This window comes from Phyllostomus discolor, chromosome 5 (genome assembly GCF_004126475.2).
Source record: "Phyllostomus discolor isolate MPI-MPIP mPhyDis1 chromosome 5, mPhyDis1.pri.v3, whole genome shotgun sequence".
Lineage (NCBI taxonomy): Eukaryota > Metazoa > Chordata > Mammalia > Chiroptera > Phyllostomidae > Phyllostomus > Phyllostomus discolor.
The window spans coordinates 125,889,389-125,903,453 of NC_040907.2; the positions used below are offsets into that span (position 1 = coordinate 125,889,389).

Consider the following 14,065-nt stretch of genomic DNA (forward strand, 5'->3'; position numbering starts at 1 on the left):
CTCCGTTCCACACTTACAGCGCTGCTCCTCCTCACATCAGTTCAGGCGGATTAAGTCCCTCCGGGTTTTCCCAAATACCCCATTCCCAGGAAATTTTTGTGTGTGCCAGGCTTCAGTGGGGATTAGAGGCTGGACGGGAATTTGCTGTGAATCCAGCAAACAGCTTCATGCTCAATATTAAATAGCCTTGGTTTTGAAAAGTCCCTGGTCACTCTCCCAGGGGGGATTTTTCCTTGGTGGCAGCCTCTCGCCATATCGCTGGCTTTCTCCTCCTCTGTCCTCTCCCCTGGCACCAGTTTCCCCCTAGAAAGCCCACGTTTTAATGCTTTTCCAATTTTTTATTGTGGTAAAATAGGTATCACCTAAAACGTACCACTTTAACCATTTTTAAGCATACAGGTCAGCGGTGTTAAGCCCAGTCACCGTGCTGTGCAGCCATCGCCACCGCCCGCCTGCAGAACTCTGTCTTGTGCAAATCCGAAACCGTGTACATTGATAACTCCCCATCCCCTCGCCCCCAGTCGCTGGGATAAGCTGACTTCATTCAGTGCTCAGGACAACACACAAGGCAGGTGTGATTAGCCACGGTTTACAGTCACGTGTCAAAGTTTACCCAGCCATTAGGTAGTGGATTCAGGCCCAGAGCCGAGGGGCTCCTCAGTCAGCACCCTTCTGATATACCGTCCTCATGCAGGCCGCACCCCAAACTCTACAGTCTCCAGACAAAGAAGTAGAGTCTTCTCTCACTTCCAGCCACATCACCCCCTCTTTCCCTCGGTTCTTCCTCTCCAGCTCTTGGATATGGAGCAAGGCACGGCTGGCTCTCATTCCCTGGGCCCTTTTCAAAGTCTCCCAGCAGGCAGCACCCTCTTCCCTGTCTGAAGGGAATCACTGCAAAACCCCAGGGGGACAGCCAGCTGAGGGAGATGAAGGTTCCAGACATCTGAAACAGCACTGGTTGGAGTAGTGGCCTTCCTCATCCATCAGCTGTGCTGGGCCTGGGTCCCTCCGACCTTGTGCAGGCTGGTCGCTGGGCTGGGGCCCGTAGGTCTGTCTGGCTTTGCAGAGTCTCTGTGCTCTGCTGGGCAGCACTTCCTGTCTCAGTGGCTCGACCCCATTTGACTTCTGGCTGTCAGGACACTTGGGGGTCACTCCTAAGCTTTCCCTAAACCCAGGCCCTGGAATTTGTCTCCTTACCCTCTGCGTCTCTGACTGAAGCATGAAGACAGATTTCCCCTTTGAATTATATCCACAGCATCATGGTCCTGAGGTGTTATTTATCGAAGTTCCTCATACCGTGAAATAAATATGAATGTATTAAATCAATGGCCACCGAAGTTCCTCTGTTGTACCACCAGAGTGTACTTACCATACCGTGAGAAAAGGGGACTAGAAATGATAGCAACTGAAGACGAGAGAGGCACCTCAGGACTCTTGGCTCAAGGGCTCACGTGGGGGTCAGCTTCTCACCACTCAGTTTGCTGGCTCATCAGTCTCCCTGCCCCACCCATCCCACTCAAATAGATGTGAATAGGCTGGAGGCCCATTCCAGCAAAGGCAGGGAGGAAGGTTGTAATCTCACTGCTACAATCTCAGGATCCTGCTGTTGGGCCGGGGCCATTCCTCAGAAGCTCCGTAGCCTGTTCTGAGCCCATGAGAAACCCCACTGTGGCAGCCACAACGTGTGTCCAACTTCAGCTTAGACATCTGCAGTAACAGAGATCTCAGTACTGTTACAGAACAGACTGGTGGGGGGGGCGATATACTATTACCAAAAGGACCCCCCTGTGCTAGGTTTACTATGCCCGCCACCAGAGGAAAGACGTCTCTCAATGCCAGAGACTGGTGAAAAGGAAAGGAATTATTTATTTAAAAGCTATACCGACTTAGAGTAATGACTTAATGTCTTCATTAAAATACTGAAGTCCTTTAGAATACCTACAGATGCACACAGTCCTTCCTTCTTCCGTTTACTCAGTCTGGGGTACTGTATCTCAGGAAAAGAAGTAGAAGTCCGTGATTCAGGCTCCTGGCACCAACAGCTGTGTCGCTGCCACAATCTCCAGTTAATCCAAAGCCATATGGTACCTTCTCATGGCCCACCAGCAAGAGTCCTTTCACCCCTTTTCTTCCAGACAAAGTCTCTCCTGCTTCCTAAACCACGTGGCAAAAGGAAACAAGCAAAAGCCGGGTGGTCCCAACCTGGTATGGCTGCTGCGCCTGGGTTTAAATCCCCGCACCAATCTTCCTCTGCAGCCCCATTTCCAACTCCTTCCACGCTCAGTTACACCTGCTAGCATTCCCGTATTCTTCCAGCTTTACTGGGCTGCCAAAGTGAGTCTGGGCAGGCGTGGCCCCATGGCCAATTATCGCCAAGCTCTCACGCAGGTGCTGTAACCAGGGGGAATTTCTTCCCAGTTACTTCCTGGGTGAAAGTGACTTCCATTCCCCTGGTTCAAAGGATGGCCACAGCTATTTTTTTTTTTTAAGATTTTATTTATTTTATTTTTAGAGAGGGAAGGGAGGGAGGTAGAGAAAGAGAGAGAGAGAAACATCAATGTGCGGTTGCTGGGGGTTATGGTCTGCAACCCAGGAATGTACCCTGGCTGGGAATCGAACCTGGGACACTTTGGTTCCCAGCCCACGCTCAAACCACTGAGCTACGCCAGCCAGGGCTGGCCACAGCTATTTAACATATCCATGAAACTAGTTTAAAGGCTATAGAGATGTTAAATGACCATGCCAGAGGTTAGCTGCAAAGCTGTTGCTATATAAAACAGCTCTCAGTGGCCCTGCTCCTTGTGTCCCGTCCCCAGCTCAGACTGGTCAGGGTAAGGACATCATATATATATTTTTCTCTAATATTTCCCGAACAACCTGAGTTCTGGACCCCATTACAAAGTCCTACTTGGGGTCCCCCCCTTGGCTGCACCCTGTTACACTACCTGTCCTAGCTGCTCCAAATTTAGTTCTTTCCCCGGAACCACAGCGATCAAGTCTCTCCTTCCCCTGGCTCATTTTGCCCATGTCAAAACTCTGCAGAAAGGCTCGATTAAACCATGCCTCCTTTCAAAGCTTTTATACTGTTGGGAACGGGCCTGCCTGGTTTCAGAAACTGTAACCCCTTGTGGCTAAGGCTGAGTAAAAAGAGCTTGGGACCATAAACCATTAAGGAGACAAAGCTTATCTTCCTTGTAGGGGTGCAGCCTCTGCCCCCTTTCACTTCACCTGGCTTGGCACCAGGCGGATGACTGGTTAGCCAATGACAGGAAAGGAGGGATGATCTAAGACAGGCACAGTCTTGAAGGGGCTCTCAGGAAAGGACTTGGGGGGCTACAGAAAAAGGGGGTGATGAACCCTTGCCCCTCGGCTTTGACATAGCCTGAGTCCTCATTCTGTCTGCAAGAAGTCTCCTAATCTCTTGGCTGCCTTACTTCCCCTGCCTGACTTAAGCCTGAAACAATGCTAGAGGTGGGTACGGCCCTGTGCTGGAAAGGGCAGGTTCCCTGGGGCAATCAGGCCTAAGAAAGAATGCAGAAAATCTTGTGAAACCTGCTTTGCTAAGAATACCCTCAATTTAAATGATAAGGGTCCAAGCATAAAATGGGTTTGTTTCCCAGCTTTTTGGCCCTTTAACTATCACACCCTGACTCAGAATAAGCCCTCAGATTTCTTTGAATGTTATCTATTGTTTGGTCATTACTGCCTGACAATGACTGATGAGCTTTACCACTTGCCCTGTATCCCTATGCAAATTAAACCCAGTAAAAGCCCATTGAGGAACAAGCTCCTGGCCCTTCTCCTTTGAGAGATCGGCCACCTTTCCTCCCCAAGCAGATCATGTCTTGGTAGACTTATTCTCAGGGCTGAGGGCGGAGTGGGGGGCGGGCTGCAGGCAGAGCACCCCCCCCACACATTATACCTTTCGTTTTTAAGTTGTTCTTATTGTGTTAGCTAATACTTTCAGAGAATGTAGTTAAGTAATAATGATGATAGTAGGCATTTGAATATTTTTTAACAGAAATGCTTGTCATTCTTCACCATTAAGTGTAAGTTGACTTTATTTATATATCAAATATATGACAACTAAAATACATATTTATAAGTGTTTCATTCTTAAGTATTTACTCCACGTTGTAAACTTATAGGGAAGTTACTGTCATTATGACAATTTTGCAGATAAGGAGCTGAAAAAGAAGTAACTTGCTCAAGGTCATACAAATAGGAAGCGGATTCCAGTTTCGAACATGGCAGCTCCAGTGGGCAGAGCCCAGGCTCTTGACCCTGTCTGGCCCATAGTAACTCCATGTGGTAGACGCTGGAATTAGCACAGGTTTATGGATGAGAAGTCAGAAGAGAGGTTGAGTGATCGGTCCACACTCCAACAGCTTGCAAGTATATCCTTCCTGGGGTTCACACAGCAGTCTCGGGATTCACCTCTGCTGCACGTTGGGTAAATTTCTTCTGCATGCTGCATGATTTTCCTCAAACCTGTCTTCCATTTCACTGTCTTGGTCTCCAACTATACCCTTGATATTACTTTACTCTATTTATTAACACTGTGATGCTGTTATTTTTGTCTTTCGCTTCTTAGCCCACACCACCTCCTTTTCGACTCCCTCTATTCTCCACTTCGATCTCTTATTTCAAATAATTTGTTATCTTTAATTTTTTGAGAGCACACAACATTTCTTATGTAATATTATCTTTATTCCTGGGAGTGTCTTCTTCCAGAATGTATACCCATCATTCTCTGGCATGCTATTTTCCTCTCTCCCTTTCCTTCCTTCTTTGGTTCCTTCCTCCCTTCCTTTTTACCTGTAGAATTTTCTGCATGGGTACGATATGCACAAACTGTGGCTTCTTGATCCTCCTCTCAGTTTACCTGTGCTCTCCCCTCTGAACGTGAGCTCGACAGCGGAGTGCTGCTGGCTAACAATCCCCCTGTGTTCCTCTGCAGCGGCCTGGGGCAGACTAGGTCCTGCAAAGCCAGTAAATCAATTGTGTCTGTTTTCATCTATACTTTTTTTTTAAAATAAGCTTTTAATTTTAGAACTGTTTTAGATTTGCAGGAAAAAAACCCCAGAAAATAATACAGAGCTCCCATATATCCCACACCCAGTTCCCCCTACTATTTTTTAATATAACAGCTTATTGAGGTATAATACACAAACCATAAAATCCACCCATTTATAGTGTATGACTGGACGGTTTCTAGTATTCACAGAACTGTGTGACACAGTTAGTTCCAGAACATTTCCATCACTCCAGACAGAGACTCCTACACCCAGGAGGACCCCCCACCCGCCCCTTTCCCAGTAGGCCTGCAGTAAGTTTCCTGTACCCACTGGTCATTTTCCATCTGCCTGGAAGCTTCCCCTGCCCTGTGCAACCGCCAACTGTTTTCTGCCTCTATGGATTTGCCTAGTCTGGCCATTTCATACAAATGAAATCAAAATATGTGCTTTTCCGAATGGCATCCTTAATTCAGCAAAATGTGTTCAAGGTTTATCCAGGTGGTGGTAGCATGTATTACTATTTCATTCTTTTTAGAGCCAAACAATATTTCATAATATGGACATACCAATTTTGTTTATCCATTCTGCAGCTGATGGACACCTGGGTTATTTCTACAATACCTTTTGGCTATTGTGAATAGTGCTGCTATAGACATTGTGTATGAATGTTTGTGTGTTCCATTCTTGGGGGCATCTACTTAGAGTGGATTTGCTGGGCCACATGACAATGCTATGTTTAATTTTTTTGAGAGATGGCTAGACTGTTTTCCAAAGCAACTGTGCAATTTTATATTCCCACTAGCAGTGTATGAGGGTTGGCGTTTCTCCACAACCTGCCAACGCTTGTTACTATCTGTCTTTTTAAAATCCCAGCTGTCCTAGTGAGTGTGAAGTGGTATCTCATTGTGGTTTGAACGCGCCTTTCTCGGATGGCACATGGTGTTGAACACCTTTCCCTGAGCTAATTGGCCATTTATGTATCTGTTTTGGAGGACTGTCTATTCAGATATAATTCTGTTTTAAAAGCAAAACTCCTGTTTTGTATATGAGGACTCTCCATTCTGTCTGGGACTTTCCTAGGTCCACAAGGGTAGCCCTGCAAGAAAAGCCCGCCAGCCACGTTGGTCCAAGGATCTCCAAGTTCTGCTTGCTCTTTGCAGCCGAGCAGTCTGTGCGTTCCATCCACCTAAGCTGTTGTTTGCCATCGGAGATTATTAATATAGAGTCACTATTGCTCACATGCTTCCTGACAGCTGGGGGGGGGGGCGATGCATATTAGCAATTCCTCCATCTCCATCTAAGGTGCCCTTTACCCCTGATGGGAGGGAGATAAGTACCAGGGGCTACAGCGCCCACCTGGACATGCCCACACCCAGTACCTTTTCTACCAGACTGGGGGGTGGAGCCCCCTGTGAGATTCCTCCACCTCTTTGCCCAACTGCTATCGTTATACTACTTTCAGGGAGCAAAGCAGGTGTCCATCCCTGGAGCCTTCGCTCGGTCTGGCCCCAACTGTGGCATCTCTGGGTGAACCTTCCTAAAACACCTGGGTGTGGGTGAGGCCCTCCCAGGTTTCTACAGCAGTGACCCATTCCTTGCTATTTCCATTTCCTCTGGACCCCTGAAATATGCACAAAGAAATGAAAATAATGACCAAGATGCTGTAATAGTAATTGCGTTTTAATTTTGGCCGACTTGGTTGTGAACGAGTAAAAACCTGAGTGGGATACAAGCATGAAAATCAGCCCAGGCTGGAAAACACACGGCCTGCCACCCATCAGGCCAGCTGGGGACACGCACAGCCGGGCCGCACTCGGCAGGGTTCACAGCAAAGGCCGTTTTCCTCAAGGTCCGAGGCAGCTGTGAGAGGCCGCAACCACCCCTCTCTGAGCAACGTGCTTTCTCGCAAACTCCCAGAGCGCTGCTGCTTTTTGGTTTATTCCTGAGGTTACCCAACTGCTGAACCAACCTTGCCTCCCCACAGCCCCCCGGCCCCCAATTAACCCTCACTTCCCCTAGTCCTGCTTCAGAAAGTCACCGATCCAGGACCGACCCTCGGTGGAAATCCAGACCTTGGGACAGACACCCCTCGTCCCTCCATCCCTCCGTTCAGTGGCGCTCCCTGCCTCCTTGCCACACCGTCAATCCACTTGGTTTTGCCGAACCACAGGCTTGTCCTCTGTGGTCACTGGCTGTTCAGCTTTTAAGGGCTGGTATTAAATCAGTGTAGCCCAGCTCTGTTTCTTCCATTCTGCCCAGTTTGGGTTTGCCATCCAAGGTAACTAACCCCGGGTATTGGTTGCTTAGGTGTTTCTTTCCTGTCAGCGGGAGAGCGGGGAAATAGTGCCGATGAGCAGCTCTCCCAGATCCGGCCACTTCTTCTAGGATCGGGTGGGCCCCGCACACGGCTGCCCAGGCGGCAAGGTAGGCTGTCGTCCGGTGCCCACCATGGACAGCACTCAGGTGAAGGGCCGAGGACCCCAGGTGTGTGCGTCCCAGGGTCTGTCTGTCCCCACACCCTGCCAGCGAACAGCCCTGCGGCATGTGGCCCCACCCCAAGGAGCTGTCTGTCTTGGGCAGGGGAGCCCCTCCTCTCTTGGGGCCTCGGGTCACACATTGGCTCTCTTAGGTCCCTTCTTCTTACTTGGACAGTGAGGTTCTAAGTTCAAACTATAGAATTAATTGGGAATCCCTGTAATAAAAATCACTAACATTTGTTAAAAGCTTTAAAAAGTGTTTTTTTTTTCTTAATCCTCACCCAAGGATATATTTACTGCCTCTAGAGAGAGAAATATTGCTGTGAGAGAGAAACATCGGGCAGCTGCCTCCTGCACGCACCCCAACTGGGGATGGAGCCCGCAGCCTTCTGCTGTATGAGACGTCGTCCCAACCAAGCCACCCCGCCAGGGTTGTTACAGGCTTTTGGTGTCCCTGGCACTATGTTTAGCCTTTGGTATATATTTTCCCATTCAGGTCTCATAACAAGATTAAATATTACTAGTATCACCATTTTTTTAGGTGAAGAAACAGAGGCAAAGTGAGGCTAAGAAACTTACAGCTGGTGAGGGGTGGCCATGCACATGATCTACACACTGTTGCCCTGAGTGCCACGGAGAGATCACAAAGCAACCGAGGCACAGAGGTGGCCGTGACCGCTCAGCCACACGGCCAGAACCCAGGTGCCCCGGCTTCCAGGCCAGGACCCCCTCCTAGACTCTCCTTCCAGGGCTGCTCGCAGGGCCCCCTCCAAGCCAGGCTAGCCAGAGGGAAGGCTGGCTCTCCTTGCAGAGCTCTGGCCCTTTCAAACAGCCTGACCTGGAGCTCCGAGTCCCAGGCTAGAGGGAAGGAGGAGGAGGGGAGGGAGGGGCCCCAAGCAAAGATGTTTGTGCAGCGGCTCTGGGAGGGTCCTGGCCAGCCCACCTTGGCCCAGCCCAACAGACCAGAGGTGGCATGCAGCCAGAGGACCAAACTCAGGCTGTTGGTAAGTCCCACTTGGGCTCTGGGGTATTTCTTTTTCCCCACCTTGCAGATGATAGGTGAAGTGAGGCGCTGACGGTCAGACGCAAAGGCGTGCAGAGCTGGGCTGGAACCTGCATCTTCTGCCTCCCAGACCGGTGCTCGGCCCCTGCACCCTGCGGACCACTTAACGGGATGGCCAGCTGAGGTGATTCCGAAGGCCCCTCACATATCCTAGGCTCCTGGGGACATCACCAAGAGTGCCAATTCCTCCCATGCAAACAGCAAAACCAGAAGTTCTGGTGATGTCTGTCGTCTGTTTTAACCCCCAAGACTTCTTGTGAATGGTTTGAGAGAAGATGATAAAAACCACAATTTCTAAGATTTGGCCAATAGTCCTATTATCCCGTTGGAGAGACTAAAGTCTGAACAACTTTTCTGGAGGCAATTGGGGAATGTATACGAAGTGTCTGTGAAATGTGGTTTTGGTGTACTTCCCACCATTTCACTTCTGGAAGGCTCTCTTAAGGAAAATCAGGTAAAAATGAAAAGTTCTACCTTGCATCATTTTTTATGATGCCAAAATTTAGAGACAACCTAAAACCACAGTACCAGGGGATTTTGGTGAAGTAAATGGTCACTTAGCCATGCAATGGGTACTATGTGCCACTGAAAATGAAGATGCGGCCTGGCTGGTGGCTCAGCTGGTTGGAGCATCACACCACACACCGAAGTCTGTGGGTTTGATTCCTGGTCAGGGATCATACCTAGGTCTCCAGTTCGATCCCTGGTCAGGGATCAATGTTTCTCTTTCTCTCTCTCAAATCAATAAACACATCCTCGGGTGAGGATTAAAATTTAAAAAGTGAAGATGTAGCTTGACAGATCTCAGGATGGAAATATCGTTTCCATTGTACTGTTACGCGGGCCGTGGGGGAGGGGACAGAGTGCGTGTTTCCCCTGGAAGTCCTGCCCCACGCAGTGCGCCAAAGCCCCTGTTAGAGCCGGGATGCCGGGGCTTTCAGAGGGCCCGCCCCACCTGCCATGGCAAGGACTACGCTGCCCCACCTGGGGCCCACAGTCCCTCTGTGAGGGAGCCTTCTTTGTGAGCTCCTTCTGGGTGCCTGGCCCGCACTGGGCCTGAACAATCCTGAATGCAATTCCAGGGCCTGCGCTGGCATCTGCCGGGTCAGTCCCCCGAAGGTGTGACTGGGTTACCGGGTGTGCACCTCTAGGCCCAAGTGGTAGCTGCTTAAAGGGGGTAGTTCCCAAGGGGAGGTGGTTTGCAGGGAGATGTAAATGGAGCTTGAACTTGAGGGCTACAATGCCCCCAGAGGCATGTGAGGTCCCTGGAGGTGTTCTCTGGGCCCATGTCCTGGCCCCACAATATTAGGGAGGAGCCTGTGACACACTAATCCGTACACTCAGTGGTGGATTAGTGATGTCTGACACCACAGGGGTTAGGTGTGGGTTGGCACTTTTAAGTTGTACAGCGCGTGTTTCATATCAGCTCTCCCTGCCCAATGAGATACATCCCATTCCTTCCGCCCCCTGGCCAGCACCCACGCTCCATTCTGACTTTTTCAGGGAGAGAGCGCTCCCCACCTTCTAAGGAAGTCACCCCTGCATGTTTGAACAGCTTTGCTAATTAGAATGTTCCTCGATATGTAGACCCCAAAACTACCTCCCAGACCAAATTCTGGATGGTGACTCGCCTGAGGCCACACAGCTACTCAGCCGAGAAGCCTGAGTGGGCCCCCAGCCCTGTCCTCGCCTCTCCACCCTGCGCTGATGCTCAAAGGAGCCCCGCGCCAGTGAGGCCAAGGCAGGGAGGCCACAGGTCAAGTCCCCTGTGCCTCCAGCATTTCTCCGTCCAGCCCCCACCCCCAATCATCTTGCTGCAGCCCAGCCCGGCACGCTGGAGCTCTGCCTTCACTGCCCCTGTCCTCTACAACAGAGAAAAAACCACAACACAACATTTTGGGGTCCAAAAAAAACACTGAGGACAATGTTAATAAATACATAAAAATTTAAAGATCTGGATTTCAAGCGCAGAGTTTACAGCCCTTAACACAGGCAGACTGGGTCTCGGGAATGATTCAGTGTGTGCCCAGCACCCAGGGAGGGGCAGGCGGCAGGGGGAAAGGGCAGCCAGGAGCCCCCATCTAGGGCTCTCTTCTCCACACAACCCCCTGCTCCCATTCCTCCAGCGTGGCTCAGAATAGCCTCTTGCCCTGGGGGAGGAAGAACTAGCAAGCACCTGTATCACCTGCTGAAGAGTCTGAAAGACCCTCTGCACGACTTGGAGTAAGGATCCCTTGGGTATTCAGGTAGCTTCCAAGAGCCAGAGCATCTAGGGAGGTTACCTGCCCTTGGAGGATAGGGGCGCTAAAGCACCATAGCACTGTGGGTCCCTGTCTACTCCCCATCCTGGCAAGGGGCAGAGGCTCATATCTGGCCCTGGGTGGCCCCTGTCATCTCCAGGGCCCAGCTATGAGTAGACTCTGGACCTCAGCCTTGGGGCCTGAACCCCACCCCCCAATAGCACCACAACCCTCTGGCCCAGCTGGAGCCAGTGCGGGGAGCAGACCCCTAACTCCAGCAGGAGTGGTCTTTGGCAAAAGGGCAATGATTGACAGGGCACAGCCTGAGAACTCACATCTCCCTCCGTGGCCCACAAAGTCCCCTTCCAGGCCGTCTCCCTGGCGTCCCAGAGTGAAGACAAAGTTGCCATTTCTGGCCTAGCCAGACCTCTAGCACCAGCCGGGAAACCTCTGGATGAGGAAGACACGTTCTAGAGTGCTCAGAGTCCTCTTCTTGGGTGAGCTGGAGTGAGGCTGTCTGCTGGGCAGAGGTGGCCACCGGCAGCACCCTCCAGCCAGCGCCAGTGAGCTGGGCTCCACGTCGTCGTGGCCTTGGCTGGAAGAGCTGCATGGAGCTCTGGCTGCAATGCGCTGGGCCTGAGGTGAACTCGCCTCCCATCCGCCCCAGCCCTGCAGCTGGAGCCTCACGACCACACTCACCCCAGCTCCCTTCCTCTCTGGCTGCCTGCCCTGTGGACCCCCCGTCACTGGGCACATGGGCCAGTTGACAGGGCCTCCGCAGGGCCCCACAGTTCTGGAAAGGCACGCATCAGTGGCTGTAAGGACAGGGCATTAGCAGGCCCTCGGTCCTGGCAGGGGAGACAGATGGGAGCACCTGAGAGGTTCATCTTGGTCACCTGGGCTGCTTGCTGAGGTATCTCAGGTTAGGGCTTTCCCTGATATTTTTTCTTCCTCACACACTCTTCTCATGGGTTAAAAGTATCACAGCCCATAACTAGAACAAGAAGATAAATAATTTAAAAGGAAGTCTGTGCTTGCCACTGGCCTGCTGCATGTTCTCTGAGCTGCGGGTCTCTAGTGTAAACTTGACTGGCGGGGTGGGCTGGACAGGGTTCATGTCACAGGGGAGGTGGTGGGAGGGCTGGTGCCGGGAGGGCTGGTGCCCGGATGCATCAGGTCTCCACTGAGCTGCCCTTTACCCTCAGAGGCTGGCAGAGGTGGGCCCGTGGTCCAGCCCCGAGGCAGCCACTGGGTGGCACTAGGGGAAGTACCCCGGAATGTTCCAGGGCTCAGTTTCTGGGGAGTAAAGTGGCACTGGGTCGCTGGGGAGCTTGTGCCCAGGGGTCCTGGGAGCTGTGTAGGTCGACCGTGCAGATGGTTGTCTGAGTTCGTTGGCTCCACAGTGGGCTCCACAGCATCTGGAGGGGCCATGGCTTCTGGGGAGGGGCTCCCCCGAGTGGAGAAGGGCAGCGGTGAGGCCCGGCTGGGGCTGGGGCTGGCGTCGGGGCCTGAGGCTTTCCTGGTACAGGACTTACAGCACAGCCGCTGGTAGCCAGGGATGGAACAGTAGCGGTCCTGCATTTCCATCCGACAGAGAACGGACCTGTCCTCCGTGCAGGGCTCTGCTCCACACACAGCACAAAGACCGAAGCCAGGAGGACATTCATCAGCGGGTGGCACCAGGACACAGCCCCCCACCTCCCACGCAGCCCACCAGCTGCAGGCCCTTCTCCTGCTCTGGCTGGACTCACTATAAAGCCCTTTTCCCAGTGGAGACATGGGGCTGCCTGACAGGACAGACAGGACTGAGCACCAGCCCTTACTGTGTGACAGAGGGACTAAAACCCCGGAGAGCAGTGGTTCTCAAGGCGGGGTCCCCACACCAGCAGCATCAGTGTCCCCGAGAGGCTTGTTGGAAATGCTAATTCTCAGACCTCCTGAATCAGAAACTCGGGCTGGGGCCCAGCTCTGGGTTTTGACAAGACCGTCAAGGTGATGCCCGTGCATGGGAACTCTGGGCCACGGCTCTACATCATTAGTTGTCAGACTGGGCTGCCAGCTGGAATCAATCACCAGGGGAGCTTTACAAACAGCCGCTGCCTAGCTCCTCTACTGGGCAGCCTGGGCAGTCTGGGTGTGGCCTGCCCCTGGGTGATCCTCACCTGCAGCAGAGCGTGGGAACCCTACCCTCCTCCCAAGCAACCCAAAGGAGCCTGATCCTCTCTAGCCGGGACCAGGCAAATGCCCAGGTAAGTCACACTTGTGACAAGCTGATCAAACATCCTGCCACAGGCAGCACATTTGGAACACTAAGCCCTCCGGCAATAAGTTTGGAATCAAGCAGACCTAGGTCCTAACCAAGGCTCCACCACTCCAAAGCTCTGAGGCCTTGGGCAAGTCAATCTCTCCAACCCTCAGATTCCTCATCTGTAAAATGGGGATAATGCTGACATTTGCCAATGAATAATAACATCATAAATAACATTTGTAAAGTTCCTGGCATAGAGTGGTACTCACTATACTGGTTTTGTGTGCTTTGGTTAAAATATCTAAAAATGTTTTCATTTTTCTATGCTAATAGAACATGAAGTTTTATGGCCACTAGGTGGCGCCAGAAATGTAGGACCAGAATCAGAGCCTCACCCTTTGCCCTTGGGAGGAAAAGGGAAAGAAACCCAGGAGCCTGCACAGCCTGAGCCTCAGCACAGAGGCAGAGAGGCAGCAAAGCTAGAGCCAGAAAATCCTCTGAAGACATCTAGTCAGACCGCTGAGCTCAGAGACATTCAGGGATTTGCACAAGGTCACACAGCCAATTTGGTCCTCTAGCTAGGAGTTAGGGTCTGTGATCTTTCTGCTACTCATCTTCTCAGACCCTGACCCTTGGGAAGGCAAGGAAGGCAAAGAGAAAAGGAGCCTAGGGAGGGCACGTAGAACATTGATGCTGGTACACAGCAGACGCTTAGTCAGTTATTGATGAATGGATGGGTGGATGGATAGGTGGGTGGGTGGATGGATAGGTGGGTAGGTAGGTAGGTGAATGGACATGTGGAAAGAAGAACTGATAATGAGGCAGAGAAACTACTCTTTTGGTGGTTGTTAGCTGATAGCTGGACAGAAGTGCATGCATTATCTCATTTAATTTTCTCAACAGAAAATTAACAGCCACCTGTGGAGGCGGCTCAGATCTACAATTGCTTGGCCAAAAATCTTGGAATCAGATATGATTCATAATTCAAAACTTTTGAGGTTAGAAAAGGCTCACCATAT

General features: G+C 51.4%; 1 protein-coding gene across 8 annotated transcripts in view; it reads right to left on the bottom strand.

The window, feature by feature from the left end:
- Positions 1-11,215: 11,215 nt before the first annotated feature.
- The window catches only part of ADAMTS14 (ADAM metallopeptidase with thrombospondin type 1 motif 14), an 85,615-nt gene continuing 82,765 nt past the window's right edge, over positions 11,216-14,065 (bottom strand). For 7 of the 8 annotated variants that reach the window (XM_028512726.2, XM_036026847.1, XM_036026843.1 and 4 more), the window contains exon 22: positions 11,216-12,423. In XM_028512726.2, coding sequence (XP_028368527.2) covers positions 11,912-12,423 — 512 coding nt within the window. In that variant the 3' untranslated portion in view covers positions 11,216-11,911. The remainder of the gene's footprint in view (positions 12,424-14,065) is intronic. The other variant, XM_036026842.1, reaches the window with a different exon arrangement.